This window comes from Argentina silus, assembly GCF_951799395.1.
Source record: "Argentina silus genome assembly, chromosome: 3".
NCBI classification, from domain to species: domain Eukaryota; kingdom Metazoa; phylum Chordata; class Actinopteri; order Argentiniformes; family Argentinidae; genus Argentina; species Argentina silus.
In genome coordinates, this window is record NC_139657.1 from 7225120 (window position 1) to 7245953 (window position 20834).

Here is a 20834-nt window from a genome sequence, read left to right on the forward strand (position 1 = left end):
ATCTGGTGTATCACCTGCATGGTGGACAGTTAGACTACCTGGTATATCACCTGCATGGTGGACAGTCTTAGACTATCTGTTGTCATCACTGTGATAACACCACACCTCATTAGGTATCCCTTATATCTGTGTTATTATGCTGTAATTACTCGTATCAACATTGCACTAGGATCTTGTTTAGTACTTTAAAGGCGTAATGTGGGATCTGGCAATCTTGGTCATTTCAATTCATGATGTACTGTATACTATTGATTCTCAAAAAATATAAAATGTTTCATAGGTGTAGCACAAAATAGAACATTTTGTTACCAGTCCAGATGTAAGTGGGATCTAACAATGAACATAGAAGGCTGATATACACAGACCAGTGCTCTGGGAAACAGGCGAGGTTCTCCCTGGTTCTCCCTGGTTCTCCCTGGCTATAGCAGGAAGACGTGTCACTTGTTTTCACTTACTAACCCTGATCAGCGTCTGTGTGAGTGAGTGTGTGAGTGTGTGTGTGTGTGTGTGTGTGTGTGTGTGTGTGTGTGTGTGTGTGTGTGTGTGTGTGTGTGTGTGTGTGGGTGGGCAAGTGGGTGGATGGGTGGGTGGGTGTGCTTGGGGTTTAGGTGTGTACTGTCCATACCTGAACGGTGTGTGTTGTTTCTGCTGTAAGGTATTTGTGGTCAATTGGATGTGCTGTATGGTGCTGATGCAGTCCTTCTAAGATTAGGGCTGAGGGTGAATGAGACACATGCTAGTGGATGGCCTATACTGTAATCCTCTCTGTGTCTCGAAGGAGGAGAGGCATTCATTGTCCACTGTAGAAACCATGCAGCCCATAGAGTTTGAGGAAACATATGCCAATACTTGCTATATACGAACATAATATATATAATATATTTAAAAACAAGTACAGTAAACATGTTGTCCCCCACGAATGATGTAGCACCCCTCCATAAAAGCATGAATGATGTAGCACCCCTCCATAAAAGCATGAATGATGTAAGCACCCCTCCATTCCCGTGAATGAAGCAAGACGTTTATTCATTAACTTTTTACTATGACACTCTGGTTGTCTCTGTTTTACAGTGTGGTGTCTCCATTGTGCACAGGGAGGGCAACATTTTGAGTAGTTTAGTAAATCTTTCCTATCTCTATCAATTTCAAATTGATATGGTCCGCATATTGGACCCAGGTGAGTCTGGTATCTAGGTGTCCCCCACTTAGACAACTCCCGCTACAGATTAGAGTGTGACGCATATCGGGTTGTCTGAGGACGGGATTATGGAGTGGAGTGGTTTCTGGGGCAGGAGGGCTGTGGCCTCTCACCCAGGGTTTTCACACCCTAAAAAGTGTAGTGTCAGCAACCCCACCACCACCCTGGCATCGGATGCCTCTTAATCCTCCCCCTCCCTGCCTCTTCCACACCCTGCCCCTTAATTCCCTCCCTCCCCTACCTCCGTGCCAGGTAAGCCCTGTACTGAACTGTACTGTACTCTCATGCAACTGACCCACTGACCAGTTCAACTCTCACCCCTTCCGCTCTCCCTTTATCCTCCCTTGTTCTGTTCCCCTTTCTCTAATTCTATCCCTCGATTTGTCCCGGATGTTGTTCTAATTCCACCCTGCGTCTCACTTTCTCTTCTTCTCACCTCACCTGACTCGGGCACAGATTAGCATGTGGACACTGTGTTCAGGGAGAGGCCTATCAGAGGAAGTCAGAATTAATTGCCAGTGACGAAGAGCATCATAATGCACAAAGAATTAACTATGACACCATACACTATAGCATGTGCATACAACACTCACAGTCACAACCCCAACACACATTGTCCTTTGTAATGTTACAACGTTAAACATACTGTTGTAGGCCTACACAACGAGATGTATCTCATAGCATGAATGGGCAGCTTTAAAGCCACAATCTGTAATTCATTAAGCTATTTGGGATATATTGATTTATAATACTATATTTACCCCCTGATTCTTATATTATAGATGCCTCATGAGCTTAATACAACTGCCTTACCCCATCATAACCCAAACTAGGAGGCTGTTTTATTCCAATGTTAACCAACACTGTATAGCTTCCAAATATGTTTATTGGATCCAGCGAATTTAATTCTCCAGCCCCATCCCTCATCTTTATGTGGCAGGGCTGAGGTTGTGTTTTTTTTGTTTGTTTTTTTCAAATAAGTGATTGTGGCTTTAAAACGTGAGACTTTGTTTTGAGGATCAACAAAGGACAGAGCATGCTGTGTCAGTGAGTCTGGTCTGTGTGTGTGTGCTTTCTCTGTTTACACCAAACATCACAGGAGGGAAACTCTTATGCCACAATGAAAACAGGATTGGGGAGGAGGTAGGAATCTGAGAAACAGGAGGGAAAAATAAGGGTAGATTGCATAAAATGACAACATAACAAATGGACAAAGAATATTTGTGGAGTGTACAATCAATTTCACGTGTAATCTAATCATCATACCACTCTGGTAGCAGTGAGAGAGAGAGAGTGTTAAATAAGATGCCACCGCTTTTTGAAGTGAGACAAATGAAACAGTGCTCAATGTTTTTATTCCAGATATGATTTGCAACCCTTACGCTGCATTGCAGATCATGTATGTCCTCTCTCATGGATGACAATTAAACAATAAGATAAGATAAGACAGAAATATGCTTTACATTGTTAAAACCAGCTCATGTCACACACAAAAACACAGCAAACAAGAAATGTACATAAATCCAACATTCAATACAGTGGCATATGGTTTTGTATAAAGTGCTATAGTGTAATACTGTAAAACTAGGTTTTCTACAGTAAATTACTGTAAGATACACAGTACCGTATCATAAATATGTCTTACAGTACAGCAGACTGCATTATATTATGGGCAAATTCTGACAAAGCGGGAATATTATACAGTAATGTACTGTAATCAGATTTTACTGTAAAATAACCAACACAATAGAGCACAGTACTGTAACTTTATACATTTACTGTAATTTTTTAAAACACCAGTCAGACCGTCAGGGAGCAACTGATCAGAGATGACAGGCCTACTTGATCCATCAACGTAGTGTTATTATTTTATACCAGCGTGTGAGTAGCCTCCTTTTTGCCACATTTAATCATAGCCTCATTCAACTGGTAGCTGAGTCTCGCTTTCATTTGTGTGCTTCAGAGATCGGACACGGTGTGGTAGATCTTGTCAGGCTGGCTATGGACAATGTAGATCTCATTAAGAAAATGGTTGGGCACCCCTGAACTAGGCATTACATCCATAGAATAACATTGTTTTCAAATTCTTAATGTTATCATATTTCCAAAACTATGTAAGAAGCGGAAAAAAAACCTTCTTCAATGTAGTGTCTTTAAATAGTAAAACTAAAAAACTAAAAAAAAGATGATAAGCCAGCTTCAGAGGTGAGACACAATAGCTATGAAGTGATGCTGCCCTAACCAATAGGAATCCCCGCCGCTTGATTTTGAACAGAACAAGCATGAGTAAATGTAAACAAGCATATTCATAATGATCAAGGATTATAACGATATTATAACGATCTATGACATCATATAACGATATCTATGATATCACATAACGATATCTATGATATCATATAACGATATCTATGATATCACATAACGATATCTATGATATCACATAACGATATCTATGATATCATATAACGATATCTATGATATCACATAACGATATCTATGATATCACATAACGATATCTATGATATCATATAACGATATCTATGATATCACATAACGATATCTATGATATCACATAACGATATCTATGATATCATATAACGATATCTATGACATCATATAACGATGATTATGTAGGGAAGCCACGGTGGCATGACAATCCAGGACCACTACACTCTGTTGCTAACATTTAGCTAGGTCTGTTGTTTAAATGGATGACATTAATCATACTTTGAATATGTTTTTGTGCAGGAGAATTTGTCTAATATTATTTGCCAAATGTCCATAATATTAGCTTATATGTGGACCATATCAATTTGAAATTGATAAAGAGGAAAGATTTACTAAACTACTCAAAATGTTGCCCTCCCTGTGTATTATTAGCTAATAAGCATTAACTAGCATTATGAGCCGTTAATATTAGCTTAATATAATCTTATTATCTTTTTAGATAGTTTTTAGCTTACTAGCTATTTATACTACTTTAAATTTACCTGAAGCTGCTAACTAGATAATAACTTCAACAATAATCATCTAAATGTATCATCAGCTAATAAGAAGCATGGGAAGGCACTTCAATGCTATCTACAGTTAATAAAGTGACATACCATACGTTTAATGTTTTGGTGTAAAGTGCCATACATGTAATGTTGCTACCTCTATAAAAATCAGTGTAGAGCAGTGGTAGATATGATTTCGCATTTGCGGGGCAGATGATGGTCTGATTGGTTGATGAACTTGTTCGTTCTGGGACAACATAATTAACCCATATCCAAGAGTGTCCTACTTGGTGAATAGAGTCCTTTTGTGGTAAGGAAACAAAAATATGTGATTTTGTAATTTGGGTGAACTATCCCTTTATCAGTGAAGACGGCCAAAAAGTTAAAATCATCTCACAGAAATCTCATGATTAACTGTATTAATGTTACTTTGTGATTGTGGTCAGTGTGTGAGTCTGATACCCCACATACAATAGACGTGAGAAGAGATTCACCCCATCAACAAAGGTCTGGATTAGTGTCCCAGGCCACGCCTCTCTTCCATGACACAAGGCTCCAGATAAATAAACCTGCAGCAAACTGTAGGTCCTGTTTTACAGTGATCTCTCTCTCTCTCTCTCCCTCTCTCTCTCTCTCTCTCCCTCTCTCTCTCTCTCTCCTCCTCCTCTTTACCTCCGACACCAGGAAATACTAGGATAATACCTCTACTGCACTGGCAACCAAACTCGGTTTTTTATTCCCTTTCTCTCGTCTCAATATGGATCTAAAAGACTTCTGTCTGAGTGAGAACTTCCACTTTCTCAGCCAGCAGAACCAGTAAGAATGATTTTACACTTCTTGTCAGCCATTCATATTTAATGCCAGTGATAGACTTCAAAACGTTGTCATGGTAGTGTGTATTCCCCATCTAATAATTGTGTTACATTGTTCATTTGTGTGATTTATGTGTGATGTGTTGTACGCTACATTTGTTTGTTGATTTATGATATGTATTACATACATACGTATTATACATATGTTATTATATGTGTCACTATGCACTTTACCTTTTGATCAAAACATTGGATTACGGTTGACATCTTTGACACAGGGTTAAAGTTGGCCCCAGTACATATGCAAAACAGAATGCGTAATGGTTTATTAATACTTTAGCTACATAATATGGCCAACCTGCATTCTATTTTTGCCACAGCAGTCTGTTGGAATCTTCGACGGATGAGCAGTGTATAAAGGCCGATCTCCCGAGCCCCAACTTCGCTCTGGACAGCACCACAGCTTTCAGCCCCAGCTCAGACAGCAGCGGATACAGTCTGTTCTCTCAAGGCCACTCGCTTGACCCTGAGTCCCCGAGTTCAAGCAGCAGCGGCAGTGGTGCAGCACCGGACTCCTGCACCGCCGCACACTTTCGAACGGAGCAGAGTTTGGCGCTCTCAGCGAACGTTGACTCTATCCTCAAATGCGACTACCTGTCGTCGCTTGGCTCTGGACCTAAAAGGCTGTGCTTAGTTTGTGGCGACTTTGCATCCGGTTACCACTACGGAGTTGCGTCGTGTGAGGCATGCAAGGCTTTCTTCAAGCGAACAATCCAAGGTAAAAAGATGCTGGGTTTTGGCATATAAACGTACTGTAGCATGTGTGCAGTGTGAACAAGCAGCCTGAAAAGATACGACAGTGTGTGAGTGTGTTTGCGCGCGCGCTCTGAGCGTGCATGATGCATTTTGGACATGTCCAAGTTGTACCTTAATTAATAAAATGATCAATAATGTATTAGAGCGGGTTGAGCAAATGAGGCTGATTGCAGCTAAAAACAGATTTCCAATAGTTCTGTCAGTCAGACTCGGCTATGAGATTGATTTTCGTGTGAAGACTCAATATGCTTCATATTGGTTGATAGCCCAAAATATGTTTCATTTACATCAGTGAGGAAGAACAGCCTCTGTGCTGTGTATTCCCTGTTTTTGACCTCTTGACAGAATCCTGAAGTATTGGATTTCCGCCATGCCTTCCAAAAGTAGAGGATAATACCGGGCTCGGCTACAAATGTTCCAATGTTGAAATTGATTTATTGATCGTGTGCTGCCCAACTAAAACTGTCGACAGTTCCAAATATGCTTTATAATCATTCAAAGATTTACTTAGAATTTCTATATTTTGGCGTTTTAACTAGTTTCCATGGATTGAATTAGACTCTTAGTAAATATTAAAGCAACAATGTAATTTCTCTAACATTATCTAATTGTAGCCTATTTAGAATATGTAATTATATTACACTTATCACACCACATCTTTGTTGAGCTCCTATTCTACAGCATTATGAGCCGTTGCCAATATTCGACTGAAAGGTTTGCAGCTGAGACTTGGATGGCCTAATCCCAGAGCTCACCCCTCTTGTCCAGGGATGAGTTTGGGGGGTGAGCTCATTGATCAAAGGCCCTTACCCCTCAGTTCACCCCCAGATCCAGGCCCGCCGCTTGTCTGGGTGTAGATGGACAGTGGAAATTCGTCAATACTCTATTAAATCCTTTTTTCTCTTGCCTGCCCAAAACTTTACTAACACTTGTATGGTTCGTCATTAGGCTCAGTGTGATAAAACTAATCAATATCTGAATTTCAGTCTATGGATTGCTGTGTGAACGCTCAGGGTGCCAGCCAGAGTGGAGGAGTTTGGGAGGGAAAAACAAAGGCCTCTATATTTTGACCTCTATAATGGTACCGGAGTGAAATGTAGTGACCAACCAGATGGTTTAGCCTGTGGTACTACTGGAGTACCCCTATAACATAAACATAGCCTTTCTTCTTCCAAGGTCACAGTTGACCTCCCCCTGGAAATGTTACCACTTGCTGAAGGAAGCAGAGCATCATTGATGTCCTTAGTTCTATTTTTTTTTTTTTTTTTTTTTACATATTTGGAATTTGTATTTCAAATATGAAATGTGCTTACATTAGCAGGAGCCCATTTGGTGTAAGTGTAGCAGTGTGCATATAATCTAGGAAGCGAATAGAATATCTGAAGCGTCCCTTCAGAGGGGCTAAGCTGCTATCCTGACGATGACCCTGGGATACCATGATATCCTCAGGACGACAGGGCCATTGACAAAACTATTTACTAAACTGTATGAATCAAGCAAAGCTGTTTAAAATTCAGAAGAAGTACCTCTCTGGTTGAACCTTTGCTGCTGTGTCTGAGTGTAAAAAAAGTGTGTTTGAGTGTAAAAACACTATTGTTTCTTTCCAGGTAACATTGAGTACAGCTGCCCAGTGATGAATGAGTGTGAGATCACCAAGCGTCGGAGGAAGTCGTGCCAAGCATGCCGCTTTCAGAAATGCCTGCGTGCTGGCATGATGAAGGAAGGTGAGACTTGACATTGTGTGCGTTGTGGTGCAAGACTTATCCAAGCACTTGGCTGCAGAATTTGCCATACACACACATACACACACACACACACACACACACACACACACACACACACACACACACACACACACACACTCCTCCAGACTCAATTCACAACCTGCTTATACCGAACTAAAATTAATTAGTGAGGGAACTTGGTTGAAAACAAGATTAGAAATTGACAATTCCTGTTTGCATCACCACAGGTGTTCGTATGGACCGAGTACGAGGGGGAAGGCAGAAGTACAAGAGAAGGATAGACTCTGGGCTGACCCTCTACATGAAAGCACCATACACACACCCAGTCAAGTCCAACAGTATGTGGCCTACCTGTCTATAGACCACTTTCAATGGAGATTCTTCATGGAGCATTGTTTCTAGTAGAGGATTAAGATTAATCTGGGCTCTACAGTATATGAAGTGTGTACTCATCACGTGAAATGTATTTTGGAAGTACCTTAATATATCCCTTTAATCATAATCTTGCAAATCAGAGCAGAAAAAATAAAAATAAAATTTTTCCTAAAACCATGCCGTGAGAATACGTTTCAACCTATTGATTTGTGTTTTGTCTTCTTCCAGGAAACGAAGTGATCTCCCAACTTCTCTTGACAGAGCCAGCTCCACTGTGTGCCCTGCCGGACAATTCGACCAATGACAGTGACCTAAAGACCCTGCTGACCCTCTGTGACCTTTTGAACCGGGAGCTCCTGGTCATGATTGGCTGGGCAAAGCATATCCCAGGTACCAAACCACTCCTGTTGCTTCTTTTGAATTCCAGACAGGGGTCAAATAGTTTGTATGAATGTATCTTAGGTGTGCTTGATTTAGCTTGGAGTTAGCACTGTTTTGGAACTATTCAATTGGTTCCATTGCATGGGGCAAACTAAGTCAAGCGCAGATCAAGTACTTGAAAATGCCTTTCTTGCCATTTGCAACAGGTCAAGTGAATGTTGCCTCTATTGATAACAATCCATTGGCTTCCATCTTTGTCCATCAGGTTTCTCTGGCCTATCATTGGTGGACCAGATGGCCCTGCTGCAGAGTGGTTGGATGGAGACTCTGGTGCTGTCGGTAGTGTGGCGCTCGTTGGGCTATGGTGAAGAGCTGGTGTTTGCTGGGAACCTGCGGCTGGACCAGAGCCAGTGCAGAGCGGCGGGACTCTCTGACCTCTACACCGCCCTCCGACAACTGTCCGCCAAATACCAACAGATGAACCTCAGCCAGGAGGAAGTGGTCACACTCAAGGCTATGGCCCTTGCCAACTCAGGTAATAACGTGTTCTGTACAGTGTAATGTGGTTGGTTAATATAGTTATCTGGCCCTATTTTGTGCGCCCTATGTGACAGTGCTATGTTACTAAGCTATGGTAGTGATCATCTGTGTGAGATGGCACCAGGCAACAGACAATAAGTGTTGGTATCACCAAAACATTAAAAAACAAACCACTGCTTTCAGTCATCCTTTGTGCTTGTGCTGGTTTCTACATTGATTAGACAAATCACACATTAGACAAAAGTATTCAGACTTGAAGGGGCAATCAGGGATTGGAACATGAACTTTTGGACTTTTATATTAATGGTATATAGCCATTGATTCTTGAAGAATATAACTTATAAATGCTTCATGAGCTTAGTTGTCTTCCTCCATCAAAACCCCAAATATAACCTTGCTTTACTCCATCGTTTGTAAACAATGTAATGTAAACAAACACTGTCTAGCTTCAAAACATGGTTAAAACTATCATTTTGATCTCATGGACGGTCTTAAATCCATAGCTCCGTCTATGAATCTGAGATGGGTTACATTTCTCCAGCCGGAGGGCTGTACACAGTCATGCGGTACACAGTCTCTGTCCTTGAACACACTTTGCTCCAGGGTCAGGTCCCCTGGGCAAGGCTGTTAAATGATGGTCAATGACTTGAAAAGCTACTGTGTTGCATTGACTACTGTCAGGGAATGAACAGAGTGGCTAAATGTCATTTACTTTTACCACAAGGAGACTGGCTGAAAGTTGAGTGCTTTTTCAATTATCAGAGTCTTCTTAATATGAATATTCAGACTGGCACTTTCAGACCCATATATGGGAATGGAGAGGTCAAGTTAGACCTCTGTGAAATCCCCCCCCCCCACTGGTTCTCCAGAGACCACAGCAAGTGGGAACTGATCAATAACCGAGAAGCCACTTGTGCTCTGAGCCTCGATCAATAGATCCACCCCCCCCAGCTCTTGCTCAATTATCACCACAGTCCAGAAACCCATTAGCGGAGTCTCCCCATATTAGCCTGACTCCAGAGTGCCTGGGGTGGCTAGAAGGCCTAAGAACCGGAGGAGGGATTGGCCTTGTTTTAGTATTTACGCGTCTTTCAGAAAAATTAGGCTCCCATGCATAGAAAGGATGCCCCGATCCATTAACCTTCAAAAGGTTGAAAATTGGGCTGGACAATGGGAGTGGACACTCGGTCGCACCAACACAAGGGGGGGGGGGTTCCAACAACCAATTCCACTCACGCAAACAGACGGAGGCCCAACTTGACCTTCTGACCTCATTGACAGTGTCCCTTTTCCCTCCATCTCCATCTCTCTCCTTCCTCCTCCCCTCAGATGCAGAGAACCTGGAGAGTGCAGAGGCAGCGCAGCACTTTCAGGACGGGCTCCACGAGGCCCTGCAGGAGTACGAGAGCTCCCAACACCCGGCGCAGCCCCACCGGGCAGGCAAGCTGCTAATGACCCTGCCCTTGCTCCGTCAGACGGCCAATCGTGCCGTGGACACCTTCTGCCGGCTGCACCTGGAGGGCCGCGTGCCCATGCACAAACTCTTCCTGGAGATGCTAGACGCCAAGATTTGACTTTGTTTCTTTACTGCCCCCCCTCCCCCCCAACCCACGGAGCTCCATAACCAGGGTCGTGTTGAGTAGGAGCAAATGGGAGAAACGTTTTCAAACAGAGGTGCTACGTGAACTCGTCCAATAAGGACTTGCGTTGTGCCCCACTGAACATGACCCTGGTGCCCCGTTGTTGCTGGATCAAACATTTATGTCTTAAGTCATATCAGTCTTCAAGGGAAAATACAGATTTTTAGAACTGTTATGGAAAAAAAACATTAAGTGATAGATCTTTATTTCTTAATAGGGTAGAAGTCGTCTTTTAGAATGATATATTTTTGTAAAAATGTTTTTGTGTCCCATGATACTTTTTCAGAAGACAGTACTGTAAATATAGCTTTATTAAGCTATTATATACAGTATAATTATTCTGATATTCACAGTGGATATGAACAGATATTCCCATTCATGTCAAAACATACAGTACTGAAATAGCACTATGGTTATTATTGCCCATGCATTCTGGTAGCTGCATTGTGGTAACTGCACTAATATATGCATTGATATCTGTCAACACACTGTAGCCCAAAGCCTCTGCATACAAAGCTGTGTAGACCGTAACTGTCACAACAAGCACAACATTCTGTTGACTTATCTGCCTTATAAGCTGTGAAGCCATGCCATAGAGCTGGATGCCATTTGTATTCTATTTATTTATTTATTTATTTATGTATTGTACATGATTGCTGTACAGAAATTTGAATTGCTTCGACAATAGTTTGTACGTGTTTGATTAAAATGCTTTTGAAATGAAAGCGGTTTGAGTGACAGATTTCTGGGTGAAAGTTTGCATCATGAGGAATGACAAAACAGAGTAATTAGTTAATACTTTTATTTTGTTTCCGTTACGAGGACCAAGTTAGAAATGGACAGCCATAAGAGCTCAACAAAGATGTGACTGAGGTCGAGAGAACCATCCCCTGCTCACAGCACCAGGACATTCTGCTAACTGACAAAGCAAACCACTTCTGCTCAAATCATCAGCCAGACAAAAGACATGGTAACCATATCTTCAATGTTGTGTTTTCATGTCAGATGGTTTATGGATGCAACAGAACATCATGATGATTACAACAGACAGTGTCTTTTTTTCAAAGATGATAGCCAGAAATGAGCATATAGACCAACATGTACAAAAAATAACAGGTCAATGTCTTAACTAAATAACAATAACAATAAAATACTTCCTTTGATCCCAAGTTCCAGAGAACAATCAACACATTGAGACATGTTTCTGCTGAATGACGTGATGTGACGAAATGATTTACTGTACTGCAGTAGTACGGACATCACCAGAGAGAAAAAATAGGACACAAAAGGTCACAACATTGATTATATACAGATAAAAAGACAGAAAAGAATGATGACTAAACAAATTGGAACGCTTCCTAACTTGACCTATGGAGGCAACAGTGAGTTCTGTAGGCTATTACTTTACAATTGGTTTTGCTGGTGACAAATTGCCAGAACCATATGAATGAACTAACATTGCACCATTAATGAAAAGATGGGGACACGCACAAAAACATGAGCTCCAAACCAGTGTACAAGATTGAAAGTGGTTCATATACAACGCACAAGGTTAAACCTAGTCTATATACCCACGGTTGGCTTTGAAGGCACTCATATACCTCAAGTGCAACATAACAAAATCAGTATTTTGCCAAATCACAAATCTTAACCAACTGCTCCATAATCATGTGGTTTTCCTTGTTTGAAATAACAAAATGCAGCAACATTTAAAGGGAAAGGGACCATAACCCATTTGGGAAGATATAAAACAAAGATACCCGAGCCTCTGGATCATGATCTTTAGGAAGACTTCTGATGTTATATATATGTATATATATATATATTAAAAAAAACATAATATCCAGAGTGGCTGTACCCCAGGTGTCTCAAGACGTATTGGTTGATTAAACACTGCATGAGTTGGCCTGTTGGTTGGTCTAAGGTGCAGGGAGCCAACGATAGTGCAAAACAGGTTGACTGAATATAGCCAAATCTGTACAAGATATCAGAGCGATTCAGAGGTACACCTCCTACCAGACCTGGGTCGAAATCATTGAGATATACATGTATATATTTATAGGTTGAAACACTTTTTTATTTGAGTATTTGTACGCAAAATTGTAAATTGCATTCGATCATTTTGAGGGGAAAGAAACCCCATAACTACTTCTATTTGAAGTACTACTTGATTTATAAAAAAAAAAAAATGAAATATCAAATAGTATTTGAAGCCATTTTTAAATACATTCCTGAAATACCATTTCATCAGAGGGCGGGACTTCTGTCTTAAGCAAGGAGGAGCCTATTTCGACCCAGGTCTACTACCTACCACACTTCTTATGAATCTCTCCTTAAATTCATACATAACCCCCAAAAATAAAAACATAACATTTGTCAGTGTTGTTCAACATAATAGTTCAATGAAATAACCTAATATTCCTGCATTTTCTAAATGCATCTTCTGTAATACATGATTTCTACCATTACCGCATCAAAGCTAAGAGTTGGCCCTTTTGCAAACAGTGGAATGACATTGGATTTCCATCCTTTGTTGACCCTTTTGACAGGAAGTTCATTGAGATCCGATGATTAAAAACTCTGTCACTGAACCACACATTCTCAGAAAGACCACAGAGCAACTGTCCACATCAGTCCACCATCACAGGAGCCAGTCAGAAGCTGGTCTCGTTCATGGGTGGTTTGGGACTGGTCGGGGGCGCAGCAGGGGGGCTCTCTGGTGTAGCTGTCACATCAGAGGGCGGGGCTTCTGTGGTAGGCAAGGAGCCCATTCGCTGAGGAGAGACTGGGGTCTGGGGGCGGGTTGGGCTGATGGCTGCGGCGGCATGGTTTGGGGAGGTGGGCTGTGTCCGGCGCAGTGAGGAAGACGATGAGGAGGAGGGGGACGCTGTAGGGTGGCTGGAGAAGGAGGCGGGGGTCCTAAGGCCAAGTCTGGCTTCCAGCTCGCTACACACCGCCAGGCTGCGCCGCGTGCCCTCCACCCCCCCGTTCCCCCCCACCACCTCCGAGCCTTTGGCCAGCTCCTGGCAGCGCTCCACGAAGCTGCCCCTGCGGAGAGAGCCCCCAACTTCCCTGTCCCTGTCCAGGGGGCCACGGGCAGGCCGGGGGCTGGGACTGGGGCTGCTGCTGATGAGCGAGGCCTGGCTCAGGCCCAGGTGGTGGTGGTGATGGGATTGTAGGCCAAGTCCGCCCATGGCGGGGGTGCAGGACAGGGTCAAGGTGGCGTCCCGGGGCTTGGTCAGGGGCACCGGGGGGGCCTGGCGGGGCAGGCTGCCAGAGAAGGGGCCAGAGCTCAAACTCCCTCCTCTCGCCCCGCGTTCTCTGGAGCTCTCGCTCAGCTGGGACTGTAAACTGCGGGGGGGGCAGAGAAAGAGAGACAGAGAGAGGGAGAATAAGATTTCATCCTGCAAAATGGTTGCCAAAGTAGGTACAAAGTAGCACCTGGGAACTGTTAGAAAGGCCAGTTGTAGCTTACCTCTGACAGTGGTGAGGTCAGTGGTTCAGTAGACAGTGGGTGGTGAGAGGTGGAGTGTAGTAGTAGAAAATGGGTGGTGGAGTCTAGTTGTTGACAGTGGGTGGTGGAGTGGTGTAGTAGACAGTGGGTGGTGAGAAGTGGAGTGGTGTACAGTACCTGCAGGTGGAGGCCCGAGGGGTGGAGGATGAGTGGGTGAAGGAGGCTGCAGGACTCATGTCGGGGGTGCGGGTCAGGGCCAGGTCACATTGGTCCAACAGCTCCAGCAGCTCCTCCTCTGTGGGCCCACCTAGCGCTAGCAGACACAACCAGACAGGCAGGCAGTCAGTCAAGTCAGTGATCGCAAGACTCATTCATGTTGTTGCTGAATTGTATTCTCCTGCATGTGTAATACAGGGGAGGCTGGTGGAGGTAGAAATCGGAGGACAAGCTCAATGTAATGCATGGAATGGAATGAGGAATGGCATCAAACCCATGCCCGTGTAATAGCGGGTTGGGTGCTTGTAATATATGTCAGGGCATATTTTTAAGGTGTCACTGTCTTCTCACACGCATCCATCTCGTATCGTCAATCCATCCAGACGTTCTCAAGCTGCTTCACTTTGTTGTTTAGCTACGTCCAGCAGCATAGCTAGCTCAGCTCGGCAGTATTAGTGGAGGACAAGCGGTGGTCGGCGTCTTCCTCTCCTCTTACCTCTGATGTCCACCTTCCCCGCTATCTCCATGGCGGTCGTCAGGTCCCACATCTGGATGCTGCCGTTGCCATGGCCACTGAAGAGGTAGCGGCGGGGGCGAGAGCCGATGCGGCTGGAGCCTTCGCACTCGTGCACCATGAACGAGGTGATGGAAGTGGTGTCAACCGACCGAACCTCACACACCCTGCCACAGGGGGGAGCCAGAGTGAGATACTCAAATTCCAGTGTACATGCTTGCACTGTATTTCGGTTTTCTAAGAAAAACTGTGTAGTGTGTGGGTCACATTGTGACTCAATGGATAATCATTCATCTATTCATTAATTAATTAATTAATTCAGTTATCATGGCCATACTGATAACATATAGGTGAGATATCACTTCTCTTCTGATATTAAAGCCTACATTGTTAGGTCTGAAAGAGTGTAGTTAAATCAAACCGGGCGTTTGTTTGTGTAGAACGATACACTATGACTATCATGTGACATTATGAAATGTGTGACTGTCACAATACCTCTTTCCATTGGAGGAGAGCCGCACGTAGAGCTTGTCTGTGTCTGGGACGACTCTCTGAATGAAGACTTGTTGGTCGTCCCTCTCGCCATAGGGCCCTGATAGAGACAAAGGACACACGCTTAAAGCAACAGTCTGTAATTTGTGATATGTCTTTTATATACATTGACGATATAACCATTAGTCTCATTAAGTCAGACTCCCTACAAATAGTAGGGGTGTAACTGTTCAACCAAGCCCAAGGTTCAATTCATACCTTGGTTTTTTTGGTCAGAGTTTCTGGTTTTGGGGTTTCCCAAAAAAAGGGGGGAAGGAAAATACAAAAACATTCTATATCAGAAGGCCTATCAGCTTGTGTGACTCATTCAGGGCGGCTGGCCTTTTGCTATTTTTTTTCCTCGAAATTACGGATTGTGGCTTTAATAACCCTTGACCCTGCTTACCTATCTCAGTCCCGGCAGAACAGCCCCCGTGACCGTCGATGTCCTCCAGGGAGAGGATCTTGAAGGAGGTGAGGGGGGTGGAGCCTGGCTGGGTGGAGATCATGCCTCTAAAGCGAGTCACGGTCCAGGTACGCACATGGTTGTTGTCTGCGCACACTGCCAACACAAGAACAGGGAACTCAAGGGTTACTACTATCTCAGTGGTATGTCCTATGATTCTTTCTTTCTGCAATAACATAAACACGAATTGCTGTGTCATCTAACTTGTGCACCCCCCCCCACCCCCCGCCCCCCCTTTTCATGTCATATAAATGGCAGCAAAAGTGTTATGACTCAGATGTTAAGACTTAAAACACCCTTTGTATAGCACAAATTAATTGGCTTAAAAATGATTTGTGAAGCATCTATGTAGGCCGTACTCAGGGATTATGAGGGCCTGAAAAAATTGTCATTAGTTCAAAGTGGGACCAAAGGAAATCTGATGGTTGTGTTCTATACAGAGCATATTGGCCTCTGACCAAACTGGATTACCTGATATGAGGTGTTTCTCTGAGAGCATGATCTTAGTGACAGGGCTGCGGTGAACTGAGAAGGTCTGGAAGAGCTGCGGCCCAGAACCCACCGTCTCTGGGTGCTGGACTATCACCCGCACAGTGCCCGAGCTGGTCCCGTAGGCAATCTCGATCCAGTTGCCGCTGTCGCCTGAGGACACATGACCAGGTGGGACTTTTATCCCGTACACCATTTTAGCCTCAATGCATGCTAGGTAATAATATACTAAAACAACAATGTCACACTGGCTGCAATAGTTATATATAGATATATTAGGGCCTGATAAATATCAAGGGCATAGTTAATCTAAAACGATAGTTAATTACAAATTAACAAGGTGACCTCCATAAACCCTGGCTGGGGTCGATTCACAGATCCAGTTTTGAATATTTAACATGTGGTGAAGGTAAACAATTCATGTCAGCGAGGTTAAAATAAAAAAAAGCAGACATACTTGTTTTGGGCGTGAGGTAGACACTGAGGGCAGTGATGGCATCTTCAGTGGGGTCGCGGTAGAGCTCTGTCACCAGAAGGTCATTGTCCTTCATCCTTAATGGAAACTTCTGGACATCTGTCAAGGGACAAGTCAATGGACATGTTTCATTTGAATATTAGAGATCTGGTTCAAATACATATTTAAAATACTTGATTTAGCTTTACACTTCTGGGACATTCCCAATGGTTCCATTGTACCAAGCAAACTAAATCAAGTACAGGTCAAGTATTTGACATAAGTCATTGACCCAGGTCAAGGATGTAACTAATCAATCCCAAATACGTTTCTGTAACTTTTTTTAAAAGTGAATACTTTATACATAAACATTGAATGTTAAAATGTCCAAAAAAAACATGTGACTTCACTCACTTATAATGGCAAGAAAAGATGACTTCCCTTACCTATGTAATATATGGACCCATTGTTACAGCCTAGAATGAGGAAGGAGCCAGCAGTATCGTAGCTATTGATGGGAACCACATCTTGATTCTGAAACAGTGGGGGAAGGGACAAAATTAATTAAAAAGCTAGAAACGTATAGGACATAATGCTTCAATTCATTTCTGAAAAGTCCTCATTTGTTTACAATTACATTTGTTCATTAAGGCCCATGAGTATGTTACGAGACAACTTCTTTACCTGCCAGTGTTTGGTTACAGCATTCCATACTCCCACTTTTCCTGTGTGGCTTGTGGCGATCAGCTGATTACCCACGAAGAAGAGAGCCTCCACTGGGACATTGAGACTGAAGACACCTGGAGGTCAGGATAGGCATGACAACAGACGGGTCAGCATGGTCCCTCAACAAGCATCTACAAACACCATGAAGGTTATGACAGAGAGTGGTAGTGTCCTAAATAAATCACGACACAGGTAACCAATAAAACCATGTGGGTGACAACCTTAATCTGAGCGGGGAATAGCCTGTTCTTGGCTCAAGATTTAAGCATCCAGAGTAACTTTGCTGCCCCACCTGTGTTAACATATCGCCAACTCCAGCGAAGTCAATAGTTTTTTGTTTTTTTCCCTCAAACCTTCCAGTTCTGGAACTGTCAATATATTATTCCACATTTTTCCAGACCTGAATATGAACCCTGATCACAAGGCTTAGTTTTGCAGCTTGAAAAGTTGACATATCACTGGAGGGGACCTTTAAGCACCTTTCATGAGTCTCAGGGCCACTGTACAAAATTAAACACAAAGGAAAACACCCACCTATCTCGTTGCCGTTGCCGTCGGGACAGATGGCCCAGAGGATGATCTCGGTGCCCGAGGCCACGGCCACCATCTTGTCATTGTCCCCCAGGGAGCCGCCCATCACCTTGGCATTGAGGGCCACCCTGTCAATCACCCAGTCCAGACGGGGACTGGTGAACACCTGTTGCCAGCCTGTGGACTCCTTTACCCTGGCGGAGGATAGCAGAGATCAGCTAATCACCTACAGTCATTGTTAATATGGTGAAGGTTATAGCATTAATGGGTATGAGGCTGTCATGTTGTACATCACAAGTCCTTACCTGTAGCAGACAACAAACTGGGCATAACCTACGGCAATCCAGTTGTGGTGGCCACAGATGATGCGCACCATGCCTGGGTCTGCTACTTGAGCTGAGAAGGCAAGAATAGAATGTAACATGGATTTGAAAGAATGTCTCCTCTTCTGTGAAAGATGCTTAAGTATTGTGTGTGTTTGTGTGTGTGGGTGTGTGACAACACAATGTAACAAGACAGGACAGAACAACAGTGAAATCAAATTAGCCAACTACAATGTCAAACACTGGACTCAAGAGGCCTTACCACCAGTGATCCTCTCCTCTATAGATGCTTTGCCCAGTATGCCAGCATTGCCCAAGTTGGGTGGCATGGTGTTGCTGCGCCTCACTGGAGCCCTCTCAACAGGTACCGCCCGGCCGCCCATGTACTGAGGCCCTGCCACACTGTGGCGATTCCGACGCTTCGCTGGATACACTGGCCGACAGGTAAGGCACAATACAATAGTATTTTCAATTTGGCACACATTTGGAGTCTTACGGCCCGGCCACACCAAACTATCAGAAAACCGATAACAACTTTTACGTATGAAATCATAATTCGATTTGATCCGTGGAATTTGTGTGTGACTTCTGAAATAACCTAGCAACTGAACAATACGAACTCAATACAAAACCTGGTTTCTAATTGGCTACATGGACGAATGCACAACTCCTTCAATCTGTTATTGTCTATAAAAAAACACGGACAGACCCTTGTCATCTCCCATAGAGAAACCATTGGCTCAATCTGTAATTAACGGATAGCACAGGTTGGGTTTGGCTAAGGCCTAAAGATGGAACCTGAATTTGCAAGCAAAGTCTTATATGACCCTTGCCTGTTCGGTCCAAATACTGTACAAACAGAATGTCTCTGGTGGGTGGCTGTTTGTTGAGGTACAATTGAGCGTATCAAAAGACATATACCGTCCCAGATATAGCAGCCTACCTGGGGGAGGGAGGTAGCCGTTGAAGAGCACATTTCCACAGGATGATCGGTCAAGCTCATCGCAAAGCTGCAGCTTACGGACTGAGGAGGGGGGAAGAGTAACAGAAACAAAACACACAAGTTATATGAGCCAAAAGAGAAACACACACACACAACAGCAGCCCATGATCCGCTATGGTATCAAGCTGGCGAATGTCTTACCCAATGGAGTGATTCCATAGAACTCAGCTTCATGCATGAGCAGGTGCACATTTATGGACCTGGGATGGAGCTCTTTGGTTCGCAGGAAGTTCAGGATGGGAGCAAAGAGAGATGGGTCCCGGTCAATAAAAATCTACAGGAGAGAAAACAACATCAGGAAAAGGAAAACTCCCCTGCCACATACAACATTGGTTTTCAACGTTTAGACAACTTACAGCTCCTGTTTCATCCTTCAATGTTGAGATTCGCCCACTTAGAAGACTGGAGAAGAGAACAAAACTTAGCAATCGCCTCCAGCTCATAATACAATCTCGGTATAAACTACCAATGTTCAGTCAATCACAGTTGGTTTTCTAGAGTACATATTACATGGTTCTCAACGAAAAGGGAATGCCATTCTGTTACAAAACCATGCTGCACCAGCAGCGCTTAATACAAGTGACTGACGAAACAATGTGGGCAGCAGCAAACAACCAAAATACCAAAGTAAGGCTAATATCTAATAAATATAAATACCAACCTTGAGAAAAAAGAGTCAGGGACCCACGTCAGAGTTTGTCTGGAGGTACTGAACCTGAAATAACAGATCATGGCTTCTTTTCAGTAAACTTATCATCAACATGCTAGCTGTAGCTGCGGCGTAGAGACAGACATTAGCAACCGCCACTTTGTCGCTCCCTAGTATGGAGCATTACTTCGAATTACATTCTATGAAGGTGCAAAGTTACGAGCTAGATATCTCACCGTAATCTTTATTCTGGAAATACAACGGAATAACTAGGTTATCTGATTTATAGTTAGCTAGTTTAGTCACTGCCAGCTGGTCAATGTGTTAGCTAGTCAGAGTTATACTATTATTACTAATAGCAACGCCTCATAATCCAGCTAACATCTCACCTTTTTCCTCCCACGTTTAAATGAATGATTTCTCCGGTCCTCGCCATACTAGCCATCTTTTAAACTGTGGCAATGGTCATTCATTGTCCACAAAGTGAACATTTAGGAATTAATCCATCACAAAAAGTGTTCCGCTAGCGGTGGGTGATCAGCATTCACATTGCAGCAACAACTTCCTGAAACAACCATTTCCTTCTTATTCTCTGGATTTAGCTTTAGCGATGTTTTCTTCGCTGCGGAGCCCCCTGCTGTTTTGGAGTGCTGAGACTCATGCTGCACTTTTAGACTGCACTTTATGGACTGGTCGTTTTCTATTTGTTTCAGATTGTGTCTACCTTTCTATATACCGTGTATTGTATTTTTTACTATATGTTTTTAACTTTTTCTAAGTATGTGTATGGATATGACTGAGTGTAAGTATGCCTGTTTTTACATGTGAGCTGCACCAAAGCAATTTCCGAGCAATCTTTGATTGGTAGGCCTATGGCAATAAAGTCTTGAACCTTAAATGAAGGAAATGCAAAACACATAGCCTACCACATCATATTATTTTCAAGTGGTTCAGCTACTGCTGAGGTTATAC

The 20834-nt window shown here is 43.3% G+C and overlaps 2 protein-coding genes across 3 annotated transcripts; one reads left to right on the top strand and one right to left on the bottom strand.

Moving 5' to 3' along the window:
• Window positions 1-4893: 4893 nt before the first annotated feature.
• esrrd (estrogen-related receptor delta) lies at window positions 4894-11219 on the top strand. The gene is made up of 7 exons (XM_083666034.1): window positions 4894-5013; window positions 5390-5787; window positions 7433-7549; window positions 7798-7908; window positions 8174-8335; window positions 8592-8861; window positions 10196-11219. The coding sequence occupies exons 1-7, from the start codon at window positions 4955-4957 to the stop codon at window positions 10438-10440; spliced, it is 1362 nt and encodes a 453-aa protein (XP_083522160.1). The 5' UTR covers window positions 4894-4954; the 3' UTR covers window positions 10441-11219.
• Window positions 11220-11293: 74 nt separating this feature from the next.
• shkbp1 (SH3KBP1 binding protein 1) lies at window positions 11294-20387 on the bottom strand. 2 transcript variants are annotated; one of them, XM_083665938.1, is made up of 17 exons: window positions 20252-20387; window positions 19875-19928; window positions 19570-19615; window positions 19355-19487; window positions 19154-19234; window positions 18473-18643; window positions 18193-18283; window positions 17891-18081; window positions 17315-17430; window positions 17077-17164; window positions 16634-16750; window positions 16159-16329; window positions 15628-15783; window positions 15186-15282; window positions 14673-14857; window positions 14138-14273; window positions 11294-13857 (listed from the first exon to the last, which is right to left on the bottom strand). In XM_083665938.1, the coding sequence occupies exons 1-17, from the start codon at window positions 20305-20307 to the stop codon at window positions 13161-13163; spliced, it is 2586 nt and encodes an 861-aa protein (XP_083522064.1). In that variant the 5' UTR covers window positions 20308-20387; the 3' UTR covers window positions 11294-13160. The 2 variants fall into 2 exon arrangements, with proteins under 2 accessions (XP_083522064.1, XP_083522063.1); XM_083665937.1 differs by having other exon boundaries at window positions 16159-16353.
• Between the last annotated feature and the right edge of the window lie 447 nt (window positions 20388-20834).